Here is a 20,884-nt window from a genome sequence, read left to right as displayed (position 1 = left end):
TGAACGAGACACCCGCCTAAAGTAAACAATAAAACTGATTGGTCATTGGTGCATTGGTTCGCCATCGTGCCTGCCATCTTTCGGCAGAAGGCGAAACTATAACCAAAACAAAAACTAACTGATAACAGTGATAACAGCAACAGCAAGGGAAGGGAATGCATAATCGCATGTAAAAACCGAATTTGAAAGTAAGCATGACACTTTCTTTTCTAAGTTCGTTAAAAGCGTTAGATTTTTATTTTAGCATTTTAGCTCTGCCGAAGATCATTCACATAATCAGTTAAAAATGATGATCGAGTGTTGTTGACAGCATTCAGTGTGTTTCTCTGTTGCAAGCTTGCATTACTTCTTTTTTCCCAACCTTATCAGTCTCCGAACTAAGTTCTGAATATTTTATCGAGAAATGGAACATCTACATGAAGCCTGTAAGTTTATGTAACAATCTGATTTGTAAGTAATTCAGCTTAAAAAATTTCCATCGACTTCCTTCAATTTTAATAACTATAGTTTTAACTATTTTTACTCACATGCTGCCTCTATTTTTTCATTGAATAACAGAGGCCAGATTTAAACAAACGTTCTAATACAGGCTGGATGTGTAATTCGCATTCTATATCAAGAGATGCGCCTTTCAAACCTTCGTATGAACGCCACTTGCGTACATGCAACTCTAAAGGGACTCTTCACAACCGCCATTAAGAGGCATGTCATATTGCGACAGTATGTTCTGCTGTGATGAATTGAAATCAACAGAAATAAATATAATGTGATGTGGGGGAGCATATTCATGGTGTCAGTTGGCAATCACATAACTCGGTTTGCGAAGGCGCAGACTTCCTGTCATACCTACTTTATTTTGTTACGAAAACTACTCAATGGCAATTCTGTAAAACTGCCATGATTATTCTTCTCTTTTCGAAGAAAATTCTGCAAAAACTTCAAAAAATGATGTCAATTTGTTCTCCTTCAAAAAAATATCATTAAGTCGGAGATTTTCAGACACGGCAAACGAGATATGTGATTGCGGACTCACGCTGTCGATATACATATTCAATGAACTGGAGTTAAGTATTGGCCTTGCATCATAAATGTTAGGTCCTTTATACCTTGCAATGTCAAACACAGACCAAGAGACAATTTATCGGTCCTGGCGCTCTGTAAAGAAGTTCAAAAAAAGTGCAAGAAGAACATAAGGATAATTATTTTGAAGAATCATCAATTTAAATGTGTGGTTTTTTGTGTGTGTTTTTTATAGCTTCCAAAGCATCCCTTCATAACTATTCTGGTCCAAGTACAAAGATGAGCAAGTTCCGGAAATTTGTTGAAGAAGCGAAGAGAATTGTCATTTTAACTGGAGCTGGTGTATCAGCAGAATCAGGTATACCAACATTCAGAGGAGCTGGAGGATTTTGGCGAACATATCAAGCTCAAGACTTGGCATCTCCAAAAGCTTTTCATCGGTCTCCATCATTAGTATGGGAATTCTATCATTACAGGCGTGAACTAGTGCTAACAAAAAAACCAAACAAGGTTTGTTTTAATCACCTGATCAAATTCTAATCTGAGACTAATCACTAGAATTTACAGGAGATAACTTTCCAGTTGTCTACTTTTGACTGTATTGTCCAGTAGACTGATATGTGGACGGTGTAAGTCGGCAATCACATCGCTCGTTTGCGGTGTCTGAAAATCTCCGCCTCTATGTTATTTTTTTAAAAAGAACAGATTGACATCATTCTTTGAAATTTTTGCAGAATTTTGTTCGCACAGAGAAGAAAAATCACGGCAGTTTTAAAGAATTACCGTTGAGTGTTTTTCCTTTTAAAAAATGAAGTATGACAGGAAGTCTGCGACGTCGCAAACCGAGTTATGTGATTGCCGACTTACACCGTCGATATGTATCTGTGCATGGCGTCCTCACCTGCGGTCAATAATGGCAGTGCAGTTGCTTGCAAACACAAAGTAAACTACTGCCAAATTATTCAATGCAAGTTTCAGTAATCTTAATTTATCAGCTGCCATACCATCAGTATGAGGTAAACACTCCTTTTAAGACTCATCAAATCCTTGCACAGGAAAGCAAACTCACTCATATGCTCGCCCTTTCCTTGGAGTGCACTAGATAATCAAATCATGTAACTTGTATCACATTTCGTAGCATTGCTGATTTTCTGTCAAAATTTAATTATTTTTATGGATTTGCTATTCATCATTACTGCACACAATTTGGTCTTTTTCATCCTGATCTTCCAAAAATATCCACTAAAAAACTGCGCCAAAACTAATGTCCAGTTTTATTCTCCAGGTAACATGTAACCAAAGGCGGATCCAGCAATTTGGCGACACCGGATCTCATCCATTCACACTTATGCTAAATAATCGATTCTTGTCGGAGCACCTGGCCCCTCCAAGAATCGATACATTTTTATCATTCAAATGGAGAAAAAACAATGTTGCTAATTTGCTGGATCCGCCAATCCATGTTACCAAAATGGAAGCAGTTGAGTGAATTATGTAAAACTATCTAGGTCTGAGGAAAGTCCGTAAGGAACCCATACTACACTCATATATTTGCAGGAACAATCTTAATTGTCGCCTATTTTTAACCAATCATGTACCTATCGAGTTTCATCCTAGTTTTCTTTCTCAATTTGCAGGCTCACATTGCGATTGCTAATTATGAAAAAGCATTGGAAGGGAACCCTGATCGCACACTTACAGTCATAACACAGAACATAGATAATATGCATCAAGCTGCAGGATCCAAGAATGTTGTCGAGTTGCATGGCAATCTGTTCAAAACCAAATGCCTCAAGTGTGGAGACGTAGCTTGGAATGCCGACAGTCCCATCTGTCCTGCGCTCAAAGATAGAGGGTTGCAATTTACTTTTTTTCCCTTTATTGAGTCCAACTTATACCATTAAAAATATTATCATTATTATCTGGGTGTCAGTTCTAGGTTGGTTATACAGGAGCAAACTCTATCGTGCTTTGTTTAAGAGATTGCTGCGCCTCTTAGCTGATTGCAGTAGGAGGCCAGGTTGAGTCTTCTCCGATTTAAACACCAATCCTACACCTCAATTTCTGCAGGCCACAAATCGACAGTAAAACTATCAGGCCACGTACCTCGTTTGTAGTGTTTAAAAATCTCCGCTTCCATTTTTTTCTTTTCTTTTTTGAAGGAGCGCAAGTCAATATTACTCCTCGTTTTCTCAGATTTTTCTCGGCTCAGAAAAGTGAAATCATGGAAGTTTTCAAAAACAAATTGTCGCAGAGTGGTTTTCCATTTGCAAAGTAAAGTATGACTGGAAGCCTGCAACATTGCCAGCCGAAATACCTTATGTGGTAATTTCGCTGTTGATAGTGTAAATTTTGTCTTACAGGATAAGGGTCTGGTCACACTACCTCTGATTAGGAAAATTTAAGCACAAGCGGATAGCTTATGAAAATCTGAAAACCATTAATTTTTTTATCTTGGCAAACGAGCCCTCCAAACATCATGAAAAAGCTAGTGGTCCACCACCGATCTCTAGCAGGGAGCTACAGATTAGAAAATTTTCAGTTATTTTTTCCTGTTTCACTTTTATTTTCCACCAATTTCGATCTTATTTTTGCTGATTTCGTCGTTATTTTTGTAGCGCTTTTTGCGTTTAAGAGCTTGAAATAAGGCCATTAACTTGATTTAATGAGCCATCTCTCAGTCTTTAGTCCAATGTTACGATTGCACTTTAAGTAAGAGAGTCCCTGCATTTGAAGATTAGTATAGACTCTGAGCGCACAATAGGCCTGCCACTCGCCATCAAATCGTTCACAATTGATGAATTCACGTTTATTTTTTTACCTTTCAAAAAACATGCATGTTGGAATCTTGAATTTTTTTCTTGTATCCAGAGATTTTTTAGTATTGTCAGTGGTTTTAATCCTCTTTCAAAACAGTGGCAATTTTTTAATATTCTCAAAATTTAACCCAACCCCTGATCAGTCTGACAATTAGTTATCTTGTATGAGCTATGCATTAATCTAGTCTGTTTTTCTCTAGTTGCCCGGATCCTGATTACAAAAATCTAGCGCCAATTCCTGAGAAAGATCTTCCTCGCTGTAAAAAACCTAAGTGTGATGGACTCCTAAGGCCTTTTGTTGTTTGGTTTGGTGAAGGTTTGGATCCCAAAGTCCTCCAAAAAGTTGGTACGTTTCATTTTCAACTATATCAAGCATTTTTTCATTGGATAGCCTATGTTTTTGTCACCAATGTATGTATCAAGAGACAACCAAGTGCAGACTTTGAAAGTAATTGTCAAGTATTCTGCTGTGCTAAGTGAAAACGTCGTGTAAGCATTCACACATTGCCGAATTTCCTCCTTGAGAAATATTTAATTTTGAAGAAAGTTATGAATATTTTATCTGGTAATAGGTATTAAACCGAAAGAAACGAAAACTAAACGTAATGAAACAAACAGGAAATCGAGGTAACAAACTATGGTGAGCTAATTTAAAGAAATAAATGAAGCCGAAACCAAAAAATTCAAACTCACAAAAATAAATTAAAATTGCTGCCGCGTTTCAGGGCTCCCCGGTCCCTTCTTCAAGGCTAAAGTCCAACTTTCGGAATTTAGAAGAAGGGGCCAGGGAGCCCCGAAACGCATCGGATATTTCAATTTATTTTCGTGAGTTTGAGTTTTTTAGTTTCAGCTTTCTTTATTTCATTTTAATTGGTGTATTTATTTGTAACTTTTTCCACACTTGTAAAGTACGTTTGAATGATCCATTTTTAAATTTTTGCAGATCAAATTTTGCAAGACTGTGATTGTTGTTTGGTTATCGGCACATCTTCTGTCGTTTATCCTGCCGCCATGTTTGCACCCCAGTTGGCAAAGAGAGGAGTTTGTGTCGGAGAATTCAACATTGAGGCTTCTGCTGCAACAAATGCTTTTCAGTAAGTTCATTGTACTGAAACTATGGCATAGGCATGCATAAGCCATATGCATCAGTCCACGTATACCAGACATTAGGAGGCAATAAAAAGTTACTAAATATCCTCTATTTCATCTCAGAATCTCAAGCACATAAAAGTAAAAAATTTATAAGGAAAGTATGAAAGCACTTGGAAGACCTGAGGTGAATTTTTGCAATGAAATAAAATTCACTATAAAATGTCTGAATGCAGAGTGATGATGATATTTTGTAGACTTTTCAACCAATATGAGAGTTAAGAATGGATGAATAGACAGAATGCTGCTTAAATTGCTAAACTACACGATTCGATGTACAGTGCTTAGGAGAGAACGAAAATGGCATCCATTCCACAAAGTGTTGAATCAATGCAACTGATAGGGTAGTGTCCACATTTCACTGTAAATGTGCACTATGTCTTTAATGTTTAACGTAAAAAACTTCAATGAAAAGTATTTTGTATTGACAATAAAAAATCAAGCACAGCAAAGCATTAATGAAACTCACTTCCTCCAGTTAAAACCATTTTCTTGTGCTATGGTCGCCATTTTTGTTGTGAAGTGATGGCTGTCAGTTCCATTACTCTTGAAGTCCTGATGGTGAAGTGAAAATGCCAAACGCCTCTGGGAGACAACATATCAACGGCGCAAGTCCGCAATCACAGATCTCGTTTGCTGTGTCTGAAAATCTCCGCCTCTATATTATTTTTTTAAAATGGAACAAATTGACATCATTCCTTAAAGTTTGTGCAGAATTTTCTTTGCACAAAAAAGAAACATCACAGCGGTTTTAAAGAATTGCTGTTGAGTAGTTTTCTGTTTGAAAAATAAAATATGACAGGAAGTCTGCAACGTCGCAAACCGAGTTATGTGTTTGCCGACTCACACTGTTGATATGGAAACTTGAGCAGTAACATACCATTGGTCAATTCCTAAAATTTCTGAAGAGGTGCTCCAATAGTACGACATCTTGAACATGATTCTAATGAGGACAAACATTATGTCTCAATAAACAATTGCTTCAAAAATTTTATGGGTGCCATCTCATATTTATTTTATTTTGAAGGTGCCCCTTAAATACAATGTGTTTTTTGCTTCTTTCAGATTTTATTTTGAAGGGCCATGTTCTAAAACTGTCCCAGTGGCTCTCGGATTTGAAGATGAAGAATAACACTCGATCAGAATTGGTGAGATCATAATTCGCAACTGAATCTTCTATGAAAGTTGTGTGAGTTAAAGCTACAATTTCCTTTATCTTTTCCAGACCACTGTCTGTTGGATGAGTTTACGATCAATCGACTGAGAAATTTTTTCAAAATCCACGATATAAGTAGAGTGGCAGAGGAACAGTCGGTTGACTGCCGCTTACTGTTAATTACGGATGAAGCACTAGGGGCTTCGTTTTTTCCAGCAACGTTACGAGCAGTAGCTGCGCAGGGTGTGCATAAGAACCAAACTTTTAGGCGGAATCTTAGCTTAATGCAGCACTTTGTTACTGCTGTGCAGTGTCACAAAGCTTTTATTTTGTAATTCTGAAATTCTTGATTATTATGTCAGTATAGTCTAATTTAACAGCCTACCTGCAGGCTGAGAAACACCCTGTAATATTTTTTACTTAAGTAAAAAATGAACTTTTCGTAAAAATTTGTGGATGGAGCCACTAATAAATCATTTGAAAAAGAGAATTTGGCAATATATCTGAAACAAAACGCTGCCTTGAGCTGAAAATTTCCCAGTAGGTTTTCCTTATCAAGCGCCCAGATTTGAGCAATATTAACCTGCGGGCTGAGTGTTGAAATTGATAGACTAAGAAGACATAAGGAGCATGGAGCAATCCTATCGGTTGAAATGGGTAGTTCTCGTAAACTAAGGGAGTAAATGATGAACTAACTATCGTGTCTCTCATGAGTTGCCGCTAGTTAGTCTATTACCCACCTTCTTTGTCCATTTCAACCACCCGCTTCCATCAATAGGATAGCTCCATACTCCCTATGTCTCTTTTGTCCGTAGCTTTGTCTATCGACTTCAACAATCAGCCTGCTGGTTTAGTATCAAAAACAGGCGTCATTTTTGTAAAGGCATCCAGCCATGGCTAGTGAAATGCAGTTTAGGGAGGAAAGAATGAGTCCTGATTTCAAAAGGAGTTAAAACATAATCATCCTTCTTCCGAAGTAGAGCTGCGCGAAATAGCTGACTTGTTGGAGATAGTCATTCCACGTTGTCTGGAAAATTCCATTTTTACTTTTAAAATGCACCAATTTTCATGAAATTTTGAGAAAATTTTATGTTGAGGAAACGGTTGCGCAGAGTTTAGGAGGAAACAGGAGAAAAAAAAGGCGTGATGGCACTTACGCCCCTTTCCCACATGGGTCCTCATGTTTTGTCCTTTTTCTTTCAGTTTGACCTTGATCATTTGTTTTTACTTTTCTTAGTGCTATGTGAAAGACAGATGAGAGGAATCTTTAGAATTAAGTCACTGTCATTTTAACTTAAATGAAATGTAAAGGAAAGTTCTAAGTCAAAACAAGGCAGCATCCTTGTAAAAAGTTAACAAAGAGGAATATTGGTTAGGGAAATTTGGTGGAATATTATTTTTGGGATAAATAAGCTAAACAGATGTACACTGAAAACCAAGACATGGGTGGCAAGTATTCATTCCGATTGCCTGCTGCTTTTGCAGGGAGGAGGGTGTCCAAGACTCACCGTGGAATACTGACAACAGTCTGGACTTGCTCAGGCAGAGTCTTGAGCAGAATTTTTCTGTTAAGTTTTGTTTTATCCCTGCATAATGCTCTGGGCAAAGAGGAAAATGATTTCAAGAAGAAAATAAGAGAAGAGAAGTATGCCCTTGACCTGGTTAGCAGTTGCTTGGCAATATTTCCATGATATTTTTTTAATTGTTTGGTGTATTTTCCAAAAACTCTGACATAATGCTACACATTTTCATGTTTCTTTTTTTTGTATCATGAGAGAACTTGCCGTTAAAACTTTTTTTCGAATAGTGTTCTTAAATTCATTGCAATAATATTTTGTGTGTTTATCCATCTGTTACCAAGATGCTCTACCATTTAAAAAGTAAGAATTGTCTCAGAAACTGTTGTTACTTTACTGACTTGTGATCTTCTTTTATTTCTCTAATAATCACATTCTCAGTTTTCGTATCAGAAAAAAGTATATTTTTTTCACTCTTGAATTCATCGTTATCAATGAGTGTAGCCGTATACAAACATGCTCCTTTTTTAATTTGAGTATATGTACTGCAGGTTTTTTTTTTTATAGTCAGCTGCCTCAATGGCTATCCCTAAGTCTGAGGAATTGTTGCAGATACTTATTCTTGAAATTTTAGGTTAGCAGAAGACCTAGTACAAAATGTTCAGAACCAAGAATAGTTTTGCTCTTTGACATTCAAATACCAACATTTAATTTTCAAGAATTAGAGACTGCACTGAAATGATAGGGATTTTCCTGGATTTTATGGAACAATTAACAATATGTATTCACTCAAGAAAAACAAGTTTCAAGTTGGATATTTTGAGCTTCTATTTAAAAGTGCTTCGCTGAGATAGCCCCGATAGTGTCTGAAAATATCTCTCCTGCTCCCGTGGCCAGATCTGTAAGTTTGCCATAATCCTCAGTTCAAGCAGCCACGCATGGATAATGTCTGCATGGACTCACATGGATGGCAGCGGACATAGCTATTCAGCCGCTGCATTGCATGAGCAGAGAGATATTTTCAGATATGCATGTTTAAATGGAAGCTCGATACATGCAACTTTGAGCTTATTTTTCATGATTTAATATCATTAAAAAAAATCTCGGAGAATTTCTGGCAACTAAGTGCACTCTCTACTTTGCAAAAATGCAAAATTCAAAAATTACTGAACAAACTCATTGTGAAACTTGATTCAGTTACCAGTGACTAGTCTGAAATAAAATATAGAAAATTTGATACCACAGGATGTACCAAGAAATGGTATGATAGGTAGTACTAGTATGTAAGATTGTAGAAATGCAATACTACAGGATGTACCAAGAAACTTTATTTAATACACAAAAAATGAACAGTCTTATGAACATACTTAACAATAATATTTAGCTAACTAACAGTTTGAAGATTCTAACGTTTTTACAGCTACTGTGACAATGAGATTGAATGGAATAGAAAAATAAAAAAAATTGCCGATAGGCGAAACAATTTAACAAAACACGATTCAAAGACCATTACACATATTTGCAAAATTGACTGTCATAGGACTTCGATTTGAGTGCATCAAAAATGTGCACCAACAGAAAATAATAATATGCACATGTGCTAATGTTACTCAAAAGAGCACAGGTCTGTATCCTTTTCATAAACTAACCGATTACATGAAGAAAGTAAGCACCATTTCAAAAAGAAGTCCAAACTTTTTGCTTTTCAGTCTTGCTTATAATTGTTAAAATTCATGGGTGATGTCTTGATTTCTTAAAATATTACTTCTGTGGGTATCTCTAAAGAGAAATCCAAGTCTGCATGCTTAATTAAGTATCATAAAGGAATCGACATTCATGCTAAAAGGGAAATTTTAGAGTAAAAATGTTTCACTTTCTAAGCATCCGAATAAAAGTTTCATCCTATAGCAGTAGAAAGAGAATTTAGATGAATAAATCCAGGATGAGAAAAAAAAATTACCAACGAGATATTCCAGGTACAAAGAGGAAATTCAACTGCACATTCCTATTGGCACGCAAGGCAATACACATTGCATATAATTATTGTTACGAGGTATTTAAAAAAAGTCAAGTTAAGAGCATTAAGGAGAGACACAGGGATCGAGTGTTGAGAAAGTTAGGTTAGATAGGTGGTTTTGGACATGTCTTGGAGTGCTGAAACTCACAATGAAGTTTCTTGTGCAAACAACAGATGTTTATTCATACCAATTGGGAATCATTATTACTGCTCTTGACATGCGACTACTTGTATCGGCCTATCAAGTAATTTAACCACTAACAGACGAAGACAAAAAAAAAAAACATTAATAAAATATTAAAAACATTAATATTATATTAAAACATTAATAAACGTATTTTATTGCACATTAATAAAAGTAACACTTTCTCAAAAATAAAGAACCGATGAGGACTATTCAGAGAACCTAAACTTATAAGACGAAAGGTAGTAGGAGTCAGAAAATTGTTCAAGGAAGAAAAAAGAATTGCTTAAGTACAAGGAAATTTACAAAAAGGCTATAAAGTCACTCTTGTCCGAGTTAGAAGTAATTTAATACGAAAAGCCCTCTCTTGCCAGAAGCACTGACAGTTAACGAGAGCTCAGATACTTGGATACTCTATGAAAGACGGAATTCAATTATTCCTGGAAGGTGCGCAAGAAATAAATAAATATTTGCCTAAAATCCCTTAGATTCCGTGGATCGATTCCTTGAAGATCACTTTTCTTGCGAAAAATTGTAATTGATGTAATTTGAACAAAGAAGAAACACAGAACTAAGGAGTTAGTTATCCTCATTCACAGATTGATTTGTAGTATTAATACAAGGTTCTTTCTCAAGAAAAAAAAACGGAATAACAGGAGAGTGAGAAGATGAAAATACAGGCAAGGCCAAGTTATAAGTTCTAAAAAATGAAAAATGATGATGAGGCACTTGTATTGAGGAACAATCCAATTTTGATTCCTATGACTAGCATCTCTTTTAAAATTAATCATGAACATTGATGCAACTTTTGGGCTAAATCTCAAATAGGTAAACAATTTTAAAGTGTTTCTTCCTGCAACAAATGTTAGTATCGCAATTTTTGAATTGAGAAACTTTTTAGACTGTGAAGCTGATCTTTTTCGTAAGTTCTTCAAGGAATTTTCTATTCCCCACTAGACGTAATATTTTTTAATCTCTTGCACACCAAACATTACACAAGAGGCGACAGGACTTTAACAGAGAAATCCAACACCAAGATAGAGTGATTACAATGAACGTTCTTGACCTTTGCCACAAAATATATCACACGCACCTGATAAATTAAAAGAACTCATGATCTTTATCATACAACCATGACCATATTTGAGAAAAGAGACTTTGCTGCCTGAAAACACAGCATTGCGTCATTTAAGTTGCTATGTAGAGGAGAGTTTTACATTGGTAGAGGCACAAAAATAACATGAAAATATGACTCAATCCTTACTGAAACACTCTTGATTGAAAAACAATGAATGCCATTCAATGAGACTTGGAGAGTTGAGCCTCTGCTTTAACAGATGGAGAATACCAAATGGAGGTTTTTTCCTACACACAGGACAATTTACAAAGATGCAGTAATTACAAAAACCAGGAAATGCTAAGATTGGACCGTGATTGTTCTGGCATGATGTGATTAAAATTTAGAAGCTCATGGGAGTTATGATAATGTCTTCAATATATATATTTTGGGAAAGAGCAATGATTGAAAGTTCCAAAAATAGTTAGTGAGTATTTGAGAGAGCCATTGATGCTCTGACTGTGAGATTGTTCACAATACTTGATGATAAATTTGATTTCTCAGTCAGTTCCTGTCTGAAAAATTGATTACTTATAAATGAAGCCGTCATATCGAGGACCATTGGTGCAAAAAATCAGGAGAGGTATTTTATTGCAATGTCAGTGTCAGCAAAAAAATGTATATCCGCGGACTCAAGTCCCAATTCTCAAACAGGGTCATGTCTATTTATAAGCTACCGAAGGGATGTACCTGCCTGCAGGACGGAGGATACAGTCAAATAAGTTAATAAATAAATAAAAAGTGCATAAATGGAAATAATAAATACCTACTTTACTAAATTTATTCACATTCAACAATTTACAAATTTACATGAGACTATCAGTAAATGCTCCTACAGGCGTTAACGCTTAAACATGATTTTTTAATGCATTAATTAATAATTAGACATGTTAATTATTAACTAAACACAATTTATTTCTTTCTAGATACAATGCCACTTGTTAATGCACATTGCAATGACATCATTGATTGGTTCACACGAAAAAACAGAGAGTTTCTGACATCATTGAAAGGTTTCCACTAAGGTTAAGTGACACGATATCCTAAAATCAATTTAAATTCAACAGTATTAAACTTGCACTATAATTTAAGAGGAAAAATAAGGAAACAGAACCTATCATCGGACTGATTAACTAAAATTCTCAATTAAATACATGTTTTAATTAATTATTAGGGGAGAGAGAGAGCAAGAAAGATATGGAAATGCAGATGAAAAACAGTGTCTAAAGACAGCTGACGTTTTATGCAAGAAATGTTTTTCGCATTTAAGATTGTAAAATCTGAACTCAAACATTAAGAGACAAGTCTATTTTTATTAGTTCTGAACTTATTTCCCCATGTGATGCAATATCTCAGCAGATCAAGAAGTGACACTGCTAAGAGATGATAATTTTTGAGACTTGAAAGTTGGGCAGATTATTTAATCTGTTGAAAAATCTATGTTTTAGCACTAACAAAAGGTTCCAAATTAATTAATTCAATTAACTAGCCAGCTGAAACTCCTTATGATCGGACTTGTAGAAGCATATTCGCAAAATTTGAATTTGTAAATTTGAAATGTCTTTTATCATAAAATTTTAGGAGTGCAGGACTGTAAGGATGATTATCTTTCAAGTGAAGATAGTGAACTTCCGGCTCATTTGTCGTGTGACCACACTCTTCACAAACGTACATCTGAAAATAGATAAAAAATAATTGGTTAGAGCCAAAGGTTTTACATCAAGTACACATGCTCAGCAGTTCAAGTCATTGTGAGAAAATTATGAGGCCACTAATATATACTTTCTATCGAGACAAAACCAAGAAAAAATTCAAAAACCAACATTTCCTTCTTCAGAGTGGCTGTGAATTCAAAGCATTTCTTAATATGTCCACATAAAAAATTTCGAAATTTAGAAGAAATATGGTGTGCAGAATCAGAGTCCTGAGCTTGCTGTATGGACACAATAACATACTACAGGGATCTCTTTTGTAAAGAAAAAATTGAAAAAGGTAGCTCTCTATTTAATAGCTGAGTGACTCCTGAAACTACATCAATATTGACTGCTAAGTGGTTTGAGAGATTTTGCTATTTTTTTAAGCAACAATTTACCAGAAATAAAAATTTAAAGAAGGCATTGGTGCAATCATGATGAGGAGCAAAATGAATACATGATATTACAGGGCTTTAGATTTGATGAAGTTTCATGCTTCCAAAAATCTTGTGGGAGGGCCCAAGAGCCCATTTAAGTGTCTTTCACAGGGGTTTACTGGTATTGAGCAGTTAAATATTATCACAAATTTTCTGGGAGGAGAGGGGGGGGGGGCCCTTCTATTGAGGGACCCTTTTAGGTACGCCTGTGCACAATGGCATGATTCTATCCAGCATAATCACCGGAAATTCATCTCATAATAGGAAGGCACCTCTAAAAACTCGTAGCATCAAAATCACTTAAAGTCAAATCATGAAGTTCTGAGTCATGCATTTCACTTGAAATTTCTAAGATTTAATACAACTTATTAGCTTAAAAGATTTTAATGATACATCAGTTAAAATTAATATGAATATTTTGATAGCATTGCTTAATTTTTTGCTTATAATGATTTTTTATGATACTTACTTTAGTTCTGCGCTCTTTGTAAGCATACTGATGTTGTACTCCATGCACCTTAAGACAATGAGATTCTAGAGAACATCGCTGTGTGAAAGATTTTTCACATAAATTGCACTTGTATGGACGGACACCTAAAAAAGAAAAAGTGAAGTTTAGATATTGATAGAGCTTAGTTTTTCTGTAGCAAAAATCAGTCGCTATAGGATAGCAGAGAATTTAATGAAAGAAATCAGGATAGCAACACAAAATTTGGTCTGGTTTTGAATAAAAAAGTAAACTTTAACTTGCAAGTTACACAAATTTCAAAGTATTTCTCTGGCTGTTTTAGGAAAATGGTAGAAAAATTGAGCTTTTTAATTTAACTCTTGAATCATTTGAAAAAAAAATACAGAAGGCTGGTTTGTGCTAATCTTTTTAACTTCATCACAAGCACCTGGAGGTTGTACTTGTGATTAAGGTTTTTTATTGGCATCTGAGAATTCCCAGATTGAAGTTCTGTTCTTTCAAGGAGGGTAGTCTTTGATTACTTCAGAGTATTAAGAATATGCAAGGAAGGGTGTGATGTACTGACAGCTGTAGTCTGATCTCTGACCAAGAATACCCAGCTAGAGGACTTCGCCTTTTACTGTGCAGAAAAAAAACCAGGCTGTAAAATTTAGAAAAAACCTGAAATTTAGAATTTACCTGTATGTGTGCGAGTGTGCCGTTTCAGGTCAAACGTATCATTGAAACCCTTCCCGCAGAATGTACATAGATAACGTTTAACATCACTGTGACATTTCATATGCCTGTTCAGGAGTCGCTGGAGACTAAAACTTTTGGTACAAAGATGACAGGAAAAGCGAGAATTCCCGCTTGAGCTGTCACGGGCAGATCGAGCGGGTGCCTCTTCAGAGCTTTTTTCAACTTCAGGTCGTGGCGTGGAATGGACAGTGTCCTGATTGGCCAATGGATTCTTAATTCCATGACCACCATTGACAAATTCTAGAGCGACATCTCCAGGCAAGCCCAGCTGAAACAAAGCAAAACATTCATTTCAAAATGGGAGTAGACCACAATTAGTGAAACCATTGTGTCACTTTACACTGGTGCAATCGTAGATTAAGGGGTGATTACCCTTGGAGACCAATCATCTATGTTTCTTGGAGTAATTTCATGACGAAGTTTGCAACAGGATCAAAAGGATTATAGCCTCCACTGTGATTAAGATGGGTGCATAAGTATGATGAAATCCAGTTCAATCATAAAGACCCAAATAGAAACTATTTTAGCAATGGTAACCATATAAAGACAAAAATGACCAAAACTTAATGGCCCCATTTATATGCATTAAAATGATAACCAGCTAGTGTAAGGCTTTATTTTCACCCTCTGTAAATGACAGAATAGGAATTCTTGAAGTATTTTAAATCACATTAACTCTATGTGCATAACTCAGTCAGAGAAAGTACAAAACTACAAAGGTAAAAGAAAAAACATCTGCTAGAATAGACAATACTCCTGATATTATAAGCTCGCTTATTTCCCTTGTTTTTGAGGGTAAAATTTGTTTGTTGATGTATATTTTTCTTGCTTCTTGATGAGGACTTATGTTTGGACTTCGTTGTTTAATTGTTAAGCAAAAAATTATTCTTCGGGAGTGAATAAGTGCCTACGTTTAAATTGGTAGGTATATTTGTGTCATAGCCAATTAAAGAGTGCTGTGTGTTGCATAGTGTCTAGAATCTATCTTGTGACCGGCATTATTTCGGAATATCTGAGACATATCTCATATATTTTTAAAAATTAATTATTTTTGCAGAGAGGGCATTGGGCAGCACAGGATCATGCTCTAGATTTATAATGTTCATGGTTCTTGTCAAAAGGATTTTTCTAGGAACTGTTGCGTTCAATTTAATTGCATTCAAAATTATGGAAGAATTTCATGAGAATGCTTATCATTGAGAATTGAAATTGCAGTAAGCTATAATTAATATACATTGACTTATTGCAGATGCGTCTTATAGTTACTCTTAGGTGTAGAAAGCAAAATATCGAGAGCCCAGAATATTTGATCTGACAATTAGGTATAGACTAGTTGAGGGCACTTAAGCAATTACTTCGCGTATAGAGTGCACAGCATCAAACAATTTTTCAATTTAATTTACAAGTAAGAAAGGTGTAGCTAGCATTTGAAACGTATGATATTATTAGAGAATATAAAATTATTCCGAAGAAAAATTTCTGCAACATGCTGCTTTCTCGTTACCTACACACTAGCGTAAAGCTGTCCGAAATATTTACATGAAACAGTTAATGCCTTAAACTACTTGAAAACTTTTGTTAAAAAAACGCCAAAGACACATTCAAGACTAGTCTCAAAAGGACTCAAGAGAAATAGGTAGTATAGTAACCAAACTTTTGAGAAATAGTAAATCTTTCTTGTGTCCTTCACATGCTTTTTCTTCTCCAAAGAGGAGGATGTCGCATGTAAATGGTACTATGGACATAGTGCTTGACTCTAATAGAAACTTTAAAGCAGGGGAAGCATTTAATTGGGAAATAGTGGGTTTGAACAGCCTCTGATTCTTAAGATTGAAAATTTACAAAAGAAGTGGGAGGAAAGAGGGAGGGAAATGTCAAATGGTGCTATGGACATAGTGCTTGACTCTGATAGAAACTTTAAAGCAGGGGAAGCGTTTACCTAATTGGGAAATAGTGGGTTTGAACAGCCTCTGATTCTTAAGATTTAAGATTTTCAAAAGAAGCGGCAGAGAAGAGGGAGGGAGTAACGTACTTTAGCAGATATTTTACTGAAAAAATGGCCATAATTCGGAGGCTCCGTTGTCTTGCTCACCCGTTGCTGAAGGACCCCAACTCGAACTTGAAGATTTGGAATGCCAGAGACATCAGACTGAGGGGAGGGTGAATCCAAATTGCAATTGGCAGGAGAAGGCAACGACATACTTGTACTCGAGTCCAGTTCTAAGGAGGAGAGCCCCGGCGATAACAAACCCACTTGTCCCGAGGTCTATGTCACAAAATCAAATTTTCCTTGATTAGAACTTATAACAACAAACTTATTTGGTTTCGTAACCGCAAGCAAGCCTATTAGAATTGCGGGACTTGAAGGACAAGGCACATAAGTGCAGATTTTGCTATTTCAGAGATACAAGTTTAAAGTTTCAAAATTACATGAGCCTAATGGTTGAAAGGAAGTTTTGACTCATTTTTTGATGGCATAAGTTGGATTCTGTGATTTTTTCACAGAATACATTTTCAAACTAGTTTTAGTTGAGTTCAAGAAAATCTCAATTTTTAAAAAAACTTCACTGACAGGCCTTGTCCTCCAAGCTCCTCATATATAAACATATGAAGTCATATAGTGTAGAGCCATATTTTTACTTCGATCACATAATTATTCGAATAATATGTCGATGCCTACAATGCGAAACCACGTACCTCCGTTTGCGACGTTGCAAACTTCCGGTTACCTAAATTATTATTTTTTTCATTTATTTTTTTTTTGGAAAACTAATCGACTTAGTTTCTAAAAAACCACCTTGACTTTTCTTCTCTTCAAGCAGACTATTCCGTAGAAGTTCCGAGCTGTATCGTTGACTTGTTTCTCTTTGAAAAAAATAGAGAAGCAGAGCTTTAGAAACACCGCAACAGAGACATGTGGTTTCGGACTTTAGCCATGGATATAAAATTACGGTATTTTTGTCTCTCCACTCGGTTTTTGGGTAAAAATTCACGATGACGCGGCCAAGTATGGGCAAGTATGGGAGATCAAATCAAATATTGCTAATAACATTAGTTTGATGATTATCTTAGTTTATATATCATATTTTTTTAAACCATTACTTCCAATCAGCGGTGTTACAATGTTAAGACATTGGCCTAGCAAGCTATTCATTTAAGGGGACTAAAAGCTTTTTTTTAGCCTCGCTTTTCGGGCATATTTTTTTTGCAAAAAATGGTCATAAGTCGTACCTATATACCTACCTAGAAAAGTCACACATTTGTTTTTGGATTTCTGTGGACACTTCGTGAATTCAAGCAAGAGTAATACTATGCACACGGGATAAGGATGCTTCCTTATTCCTTTTAATTTGATTAATTTGTGCATAGCTCCCTCAGCTTAAATAAATGCCTTCGGTTCTTCGTTCCTCTCACGAAAGAACAAAACTCTATATCAATGTTGCCAAATTTCCCTTTGCAAATTGCATATTATACAAGAGCATCTTGGGCATTTCTAACTGAAAATTCCACTAATTTCTCCTCGGATCTCGTGCAAAAATCAGGAACAATTTGGATAAAATTTGGACGGGCACATTAATTGGTGTAAAAAAAAAATACTTATTGCGGTTAATTTGGCAACCTTGGAATGGAGTTACGCTCCATCGTCCAGGAGGCTGCGGGTTGTGACAGTGACTGCCCAAACAGGCAGCTCAGTGCAAAGAAAAATACTCACCTCTGATTGATGTGATTGATGATGCTGCTGCTGTTGCATTTGTACTTGGATTTGGAGTTGTTGCATTTGTTGCTGGGGCTCGTCCGAGAGGAGGCCCATGTCGGGCTTTTCGACTTTTGGGATGAATTCCGAGTAGTTGCTGAAGCTCCGAGACTCCGTGCTTGAAACCGAGCTAGTTGAAAACGATTGTGAAGGAGAAGTGGTAGCATAGCTCGGCCTAGGCGTTGGGGGACTGTCCAAGAATCCCCGATGCTCCGGGAATGGATTCACGGAAGGCTCAACAGGAGGAGGAATGCTCTCGCCAGACTGAATTAGGACAGAAAAAAACCGTAAAATTAAACTCAAGCCAAGTGGTAACCCCGGCATAAAAAAGGCATTAAAAAAGTGTTCGTTGCCTAACCGACTGAAATGATCATGATGATGACTGATTGGTGAGTGCGGCTCCAAAACAAAAAATTAGTTCATTAATTTTAAAAAAAAAACAAAACATAGAATTAACTGGACTGCGTTCCGCAAAAAGGAAACAAGTCACAACAGCTATTGCGAAATTTAACTGAGCAATTTATTTTTTAACGAAAGAACGTTTGTGCGGATTGTTTTGAAGATTTTACGGAATTGGCAAAAAAAAAAAATCCGCACATAAGCGTTTTCATGTAAAAAAATAATTCGCCCAATTAGATTTGGAAATAGCTGATGTGACTTGGTTCCTTCCTGCTCAACGCGGTCCAACTCAAGTCAGATGAGATAGGGTAAAGCGCGATCCAAGGCGCCCGCACCATAAATGTCCTTTTCTGCATTTTTGCATGATTTTCAATAATTTTACCGTGCGATTGCAATTTATTGCAACCTGTGCTAATTGAGATCTTAAACTGGAGGGTCTTGGAGGACGCGGCGTATGAGCGCGGTTTTTGCTATTTCGAGAAATAATTACATGGATCCTTATAGCGGAGAGAAAGTTCAAACTGACTTTTTGATTCTTAAAAATTTTAATTTGGGAGCGAATTTTCCACAGAATATGCAATAAGACTAGTTTCACTTGAAATCATTAGTATCTCAATTTTTTCAAAACTGCATTTCTGCGCCTTGTCCTCCAAGCCCTCAGTTAGCCTCCACCTTAAGGGCCAGATACACCTGCGCGCTACACGCGCGTCTTCACCCGAAAAGTAGGATCCGATCCTACTTTGAGCGCGTTACGAGTGGCGAGTTGCGACCTGATTGCCTACCAAGATTGCCGAGCCCGGCCGAAGGCCTACTCGCCGCTCAAGACGCGCGTCTAGCTCGCGGGTGTATCTGCCCCTTTAAGACGGAGAACCGCAACATCAAGACCTGACATGGCGCTAACTCTACCTTGATGATAAGCGGGAACCTTACCTCTCTAAGGAACAAATCGGCAGCGTCAGAGAGGGTTTCCAGGAGTGCCGTGTGATCTGCCGGACTGGAAAACGTAAGCGTGGCGGTGAACTGAAGCGGGTCGACAATGGAGCCGGTGGCGGCATCGACCATGAGAGCATCGTCGTAGGGCAAGAATCCGCCGTTGTCCTTGACGTAGCTGGACAGGTCCTCGTCATCCTTGACAGTGATCCCGTAGGTGGCGCACACGTTCTGCAGGAGGGAGTACTGCTTCGAGAGGCCGTCGTTCCCGCCGCCGCCCGGGAAGTGGAGGGCGCTCAGGTCGTGCTGCCCGGTGTCGCAGTCCATCGGCAGGGGCGGGTTGAGGAGCCCTTGGAACTGGCTGCTGTACTGCTGCGAGTAGCTCGTCAGGCCTCCGCCCTTGAGGCTCTCGCAGAAGGGCGGCAGAGAAGCCATGGGCGGACTCGTGGGCCCGTAGTTGGACTTGCCGTTCCCGCCCGGGTTCATGGACCCGCCGCCGCCTCCGAGACCCCCTAGACCGCCGCCCGCGCCGCCGCTTCCCAAAGCACCGCCGCCTCCAGCGTAGCCGTGCCCGGCGCCGGAGCCTCTGGACCCGCAGCCCCCGGCGGAACCTCCGTTCTGGTGCCCGCAGCCGCCGCCGCCGCCTCCAGCTCCGGCTCCGTTGCGACTGTGACCGGCCGCCGCCGTCCGGACCCGCCCTTCTTTCAGGATCTGCTTCCACAGCATGATCTGCTTCGTCTTGGTGAAGCCGATCACGTACTTGTTCATCTTGGGCGCCTCGTCTTTCTCCTTCTTCGGGACGTGATAGTCGATCGGGGCCTCCTGTTCCGGTTCCGGCTCGGGTTCTTGGACGTGGGCAGGGACGGGACTGGGACCAGCGGGTGGAGTTCCGGGTTTCGGCGAGGGGGCCGTCGGGACGTTAGGGGTTCTTTGGATGACCGACACTTGCTGGCATCGCGGCTGGCTCAGGAGGGCGAGCGGGTCGCTCTTCGTCGGCAGGTACTCTTTCCTTTCGGCCGAGGTGGGGACGTGGTCTCTGCCGCTCTCCCGACGGAGGGGGTCGCCGAGGACCTTGGGCGACGTCGAGCGGAACTTGGACGATGAGAAACTGCAATCGAGGGTCTCCGATCTCGAGCTTTTGCTCCTGTTGCTCGGCAGGGACGGGCTTGGAACTCGACTACGCTCTGTGCTTGGGCTTTGGCATCTGAGAGGGTCCTCATCATCGCGACGACGATCATCTGCAACAAAAAAATCAAACACGGGAACATTAGTTTTCCATCAAGTCTCTCAACTTCCAATCGTCCTCCTCATCCGAAACGTTGAGAAGGAAGTCGAAAGAAGTATGATAATGAGTTGGACGTATTTCTATCAAACGGAACTATGTGCATTAAGACATGAGCCCTCTCCCGAAGTAGTGTCTTAGACGGTTCCGGGAATAATGATTGCAACTCTATTATTTAAAAAGAATTAAATGAAAATAAGTA

The 20,884-nt window shown here is 38.1% G+C and overlaps 2 protein-coding genes across 8 annotated transcripts in view; one reads left to right on the top strand and one right to left on the bottom strand.

The window, feature by feature from the left end:
• Positions 1–74: 74 nt before the first annotated feature.
• Positions 75–8,056, top strand: LOC109032844 (NAD-dependent protein deacylase sirtuin-5, mitochondrial). 5 transcript variants are annotated; one of them, XR_011899232.1, is made up of 7 exons: positions 116–450; positions 1,256–1,530; positions 2,658–2,875; positions 4,040–4,185; positions 4,783–4,933; positions 6,054–6,177; positions 7,630–8,056. XR_011899232.1 is itself a non-coding variant. In XM_072296654.1 (7 exons), exons 1-6 carry the CDS (start codon positions 417–419, stop codon positions 6,118–6,120), a joined length of 891 nt encoding a protein of 296 aa, XP_072152755.1. In that variant the 5' UTR covers positions 116–416; the 3' UTR covers positions 6,121–6,136; positions 7,630–8,056. The 5 variants fall into 5 exon arrangements, 4 of the variants coding, with proteins under 4 accessions (XP_018900697.2, XP_072152755.1, XP_072152754.1 ...); XM_072296654.1 differs by having other exon boundaries at positions 6,054–6,136; XM_019045152.2 differs by having other exon boundaries at positions 75–188; positions 6,054–8,056.
• A 911-nt stretch (positions 8,057–8,967) lies between these two features.
• The window catches only part of ovo (transcriptional regulator ovo), a 55,273-nt gene continuing 43,356 nt past the window's right edge, over positions 8,968–20,884 (bottom strand). Inside the window, exons 2-7 of one of the 3 annotated variants that reach the window (XM_019045147.2) lie at positions 19,401–20,638; positions 18,030–18,335; positions 16,350–16,583; positions 14,258–14,585; positions 13,580–13,704; positions 8,968–12,653 (exon numbers count right to left, since the gene is read on the bottom strand). In XM_019045147.2, coding sequence (XP_018900692.1) covers positions 12,483–12,653; positions 13,580–13,704; positions 14,258–14,585; positions 16,350–16,583; positions 18,030–18,335; positions 19,401–20,638 — 2,402 coding nt within the window. In that variant the 3' untranslated portion in view covers positions 8,968–12,482. The remainder of the gene's footprint in view (positions 12,654–13,579; positions 13,705–14,257; positions 14,586–16,349; positions 16,584–18,029; positions 18,336–19,400; positions 20,639–20,884) is intronic. The other 2 variants (XM_019045148.2, XM_019045149.2) reach the window with 2 other exon arrangements.

Source organism: Bemisia tabaci, chromosome 2, assembly GCF_918797505.1.
Source record: "Bemisia tabaci chromosome 2, PGI_BMITA_v3".
Lineage (NCBI taxonomy): Eukaryota > Metazoa > Arthropoda > Insecta > Hemiptera > Aleyrodidae > Bemisia > Bemisia tabaci.
This window is presented reverse-complemented; position numbering and strand designations above follow the sequence as displayed.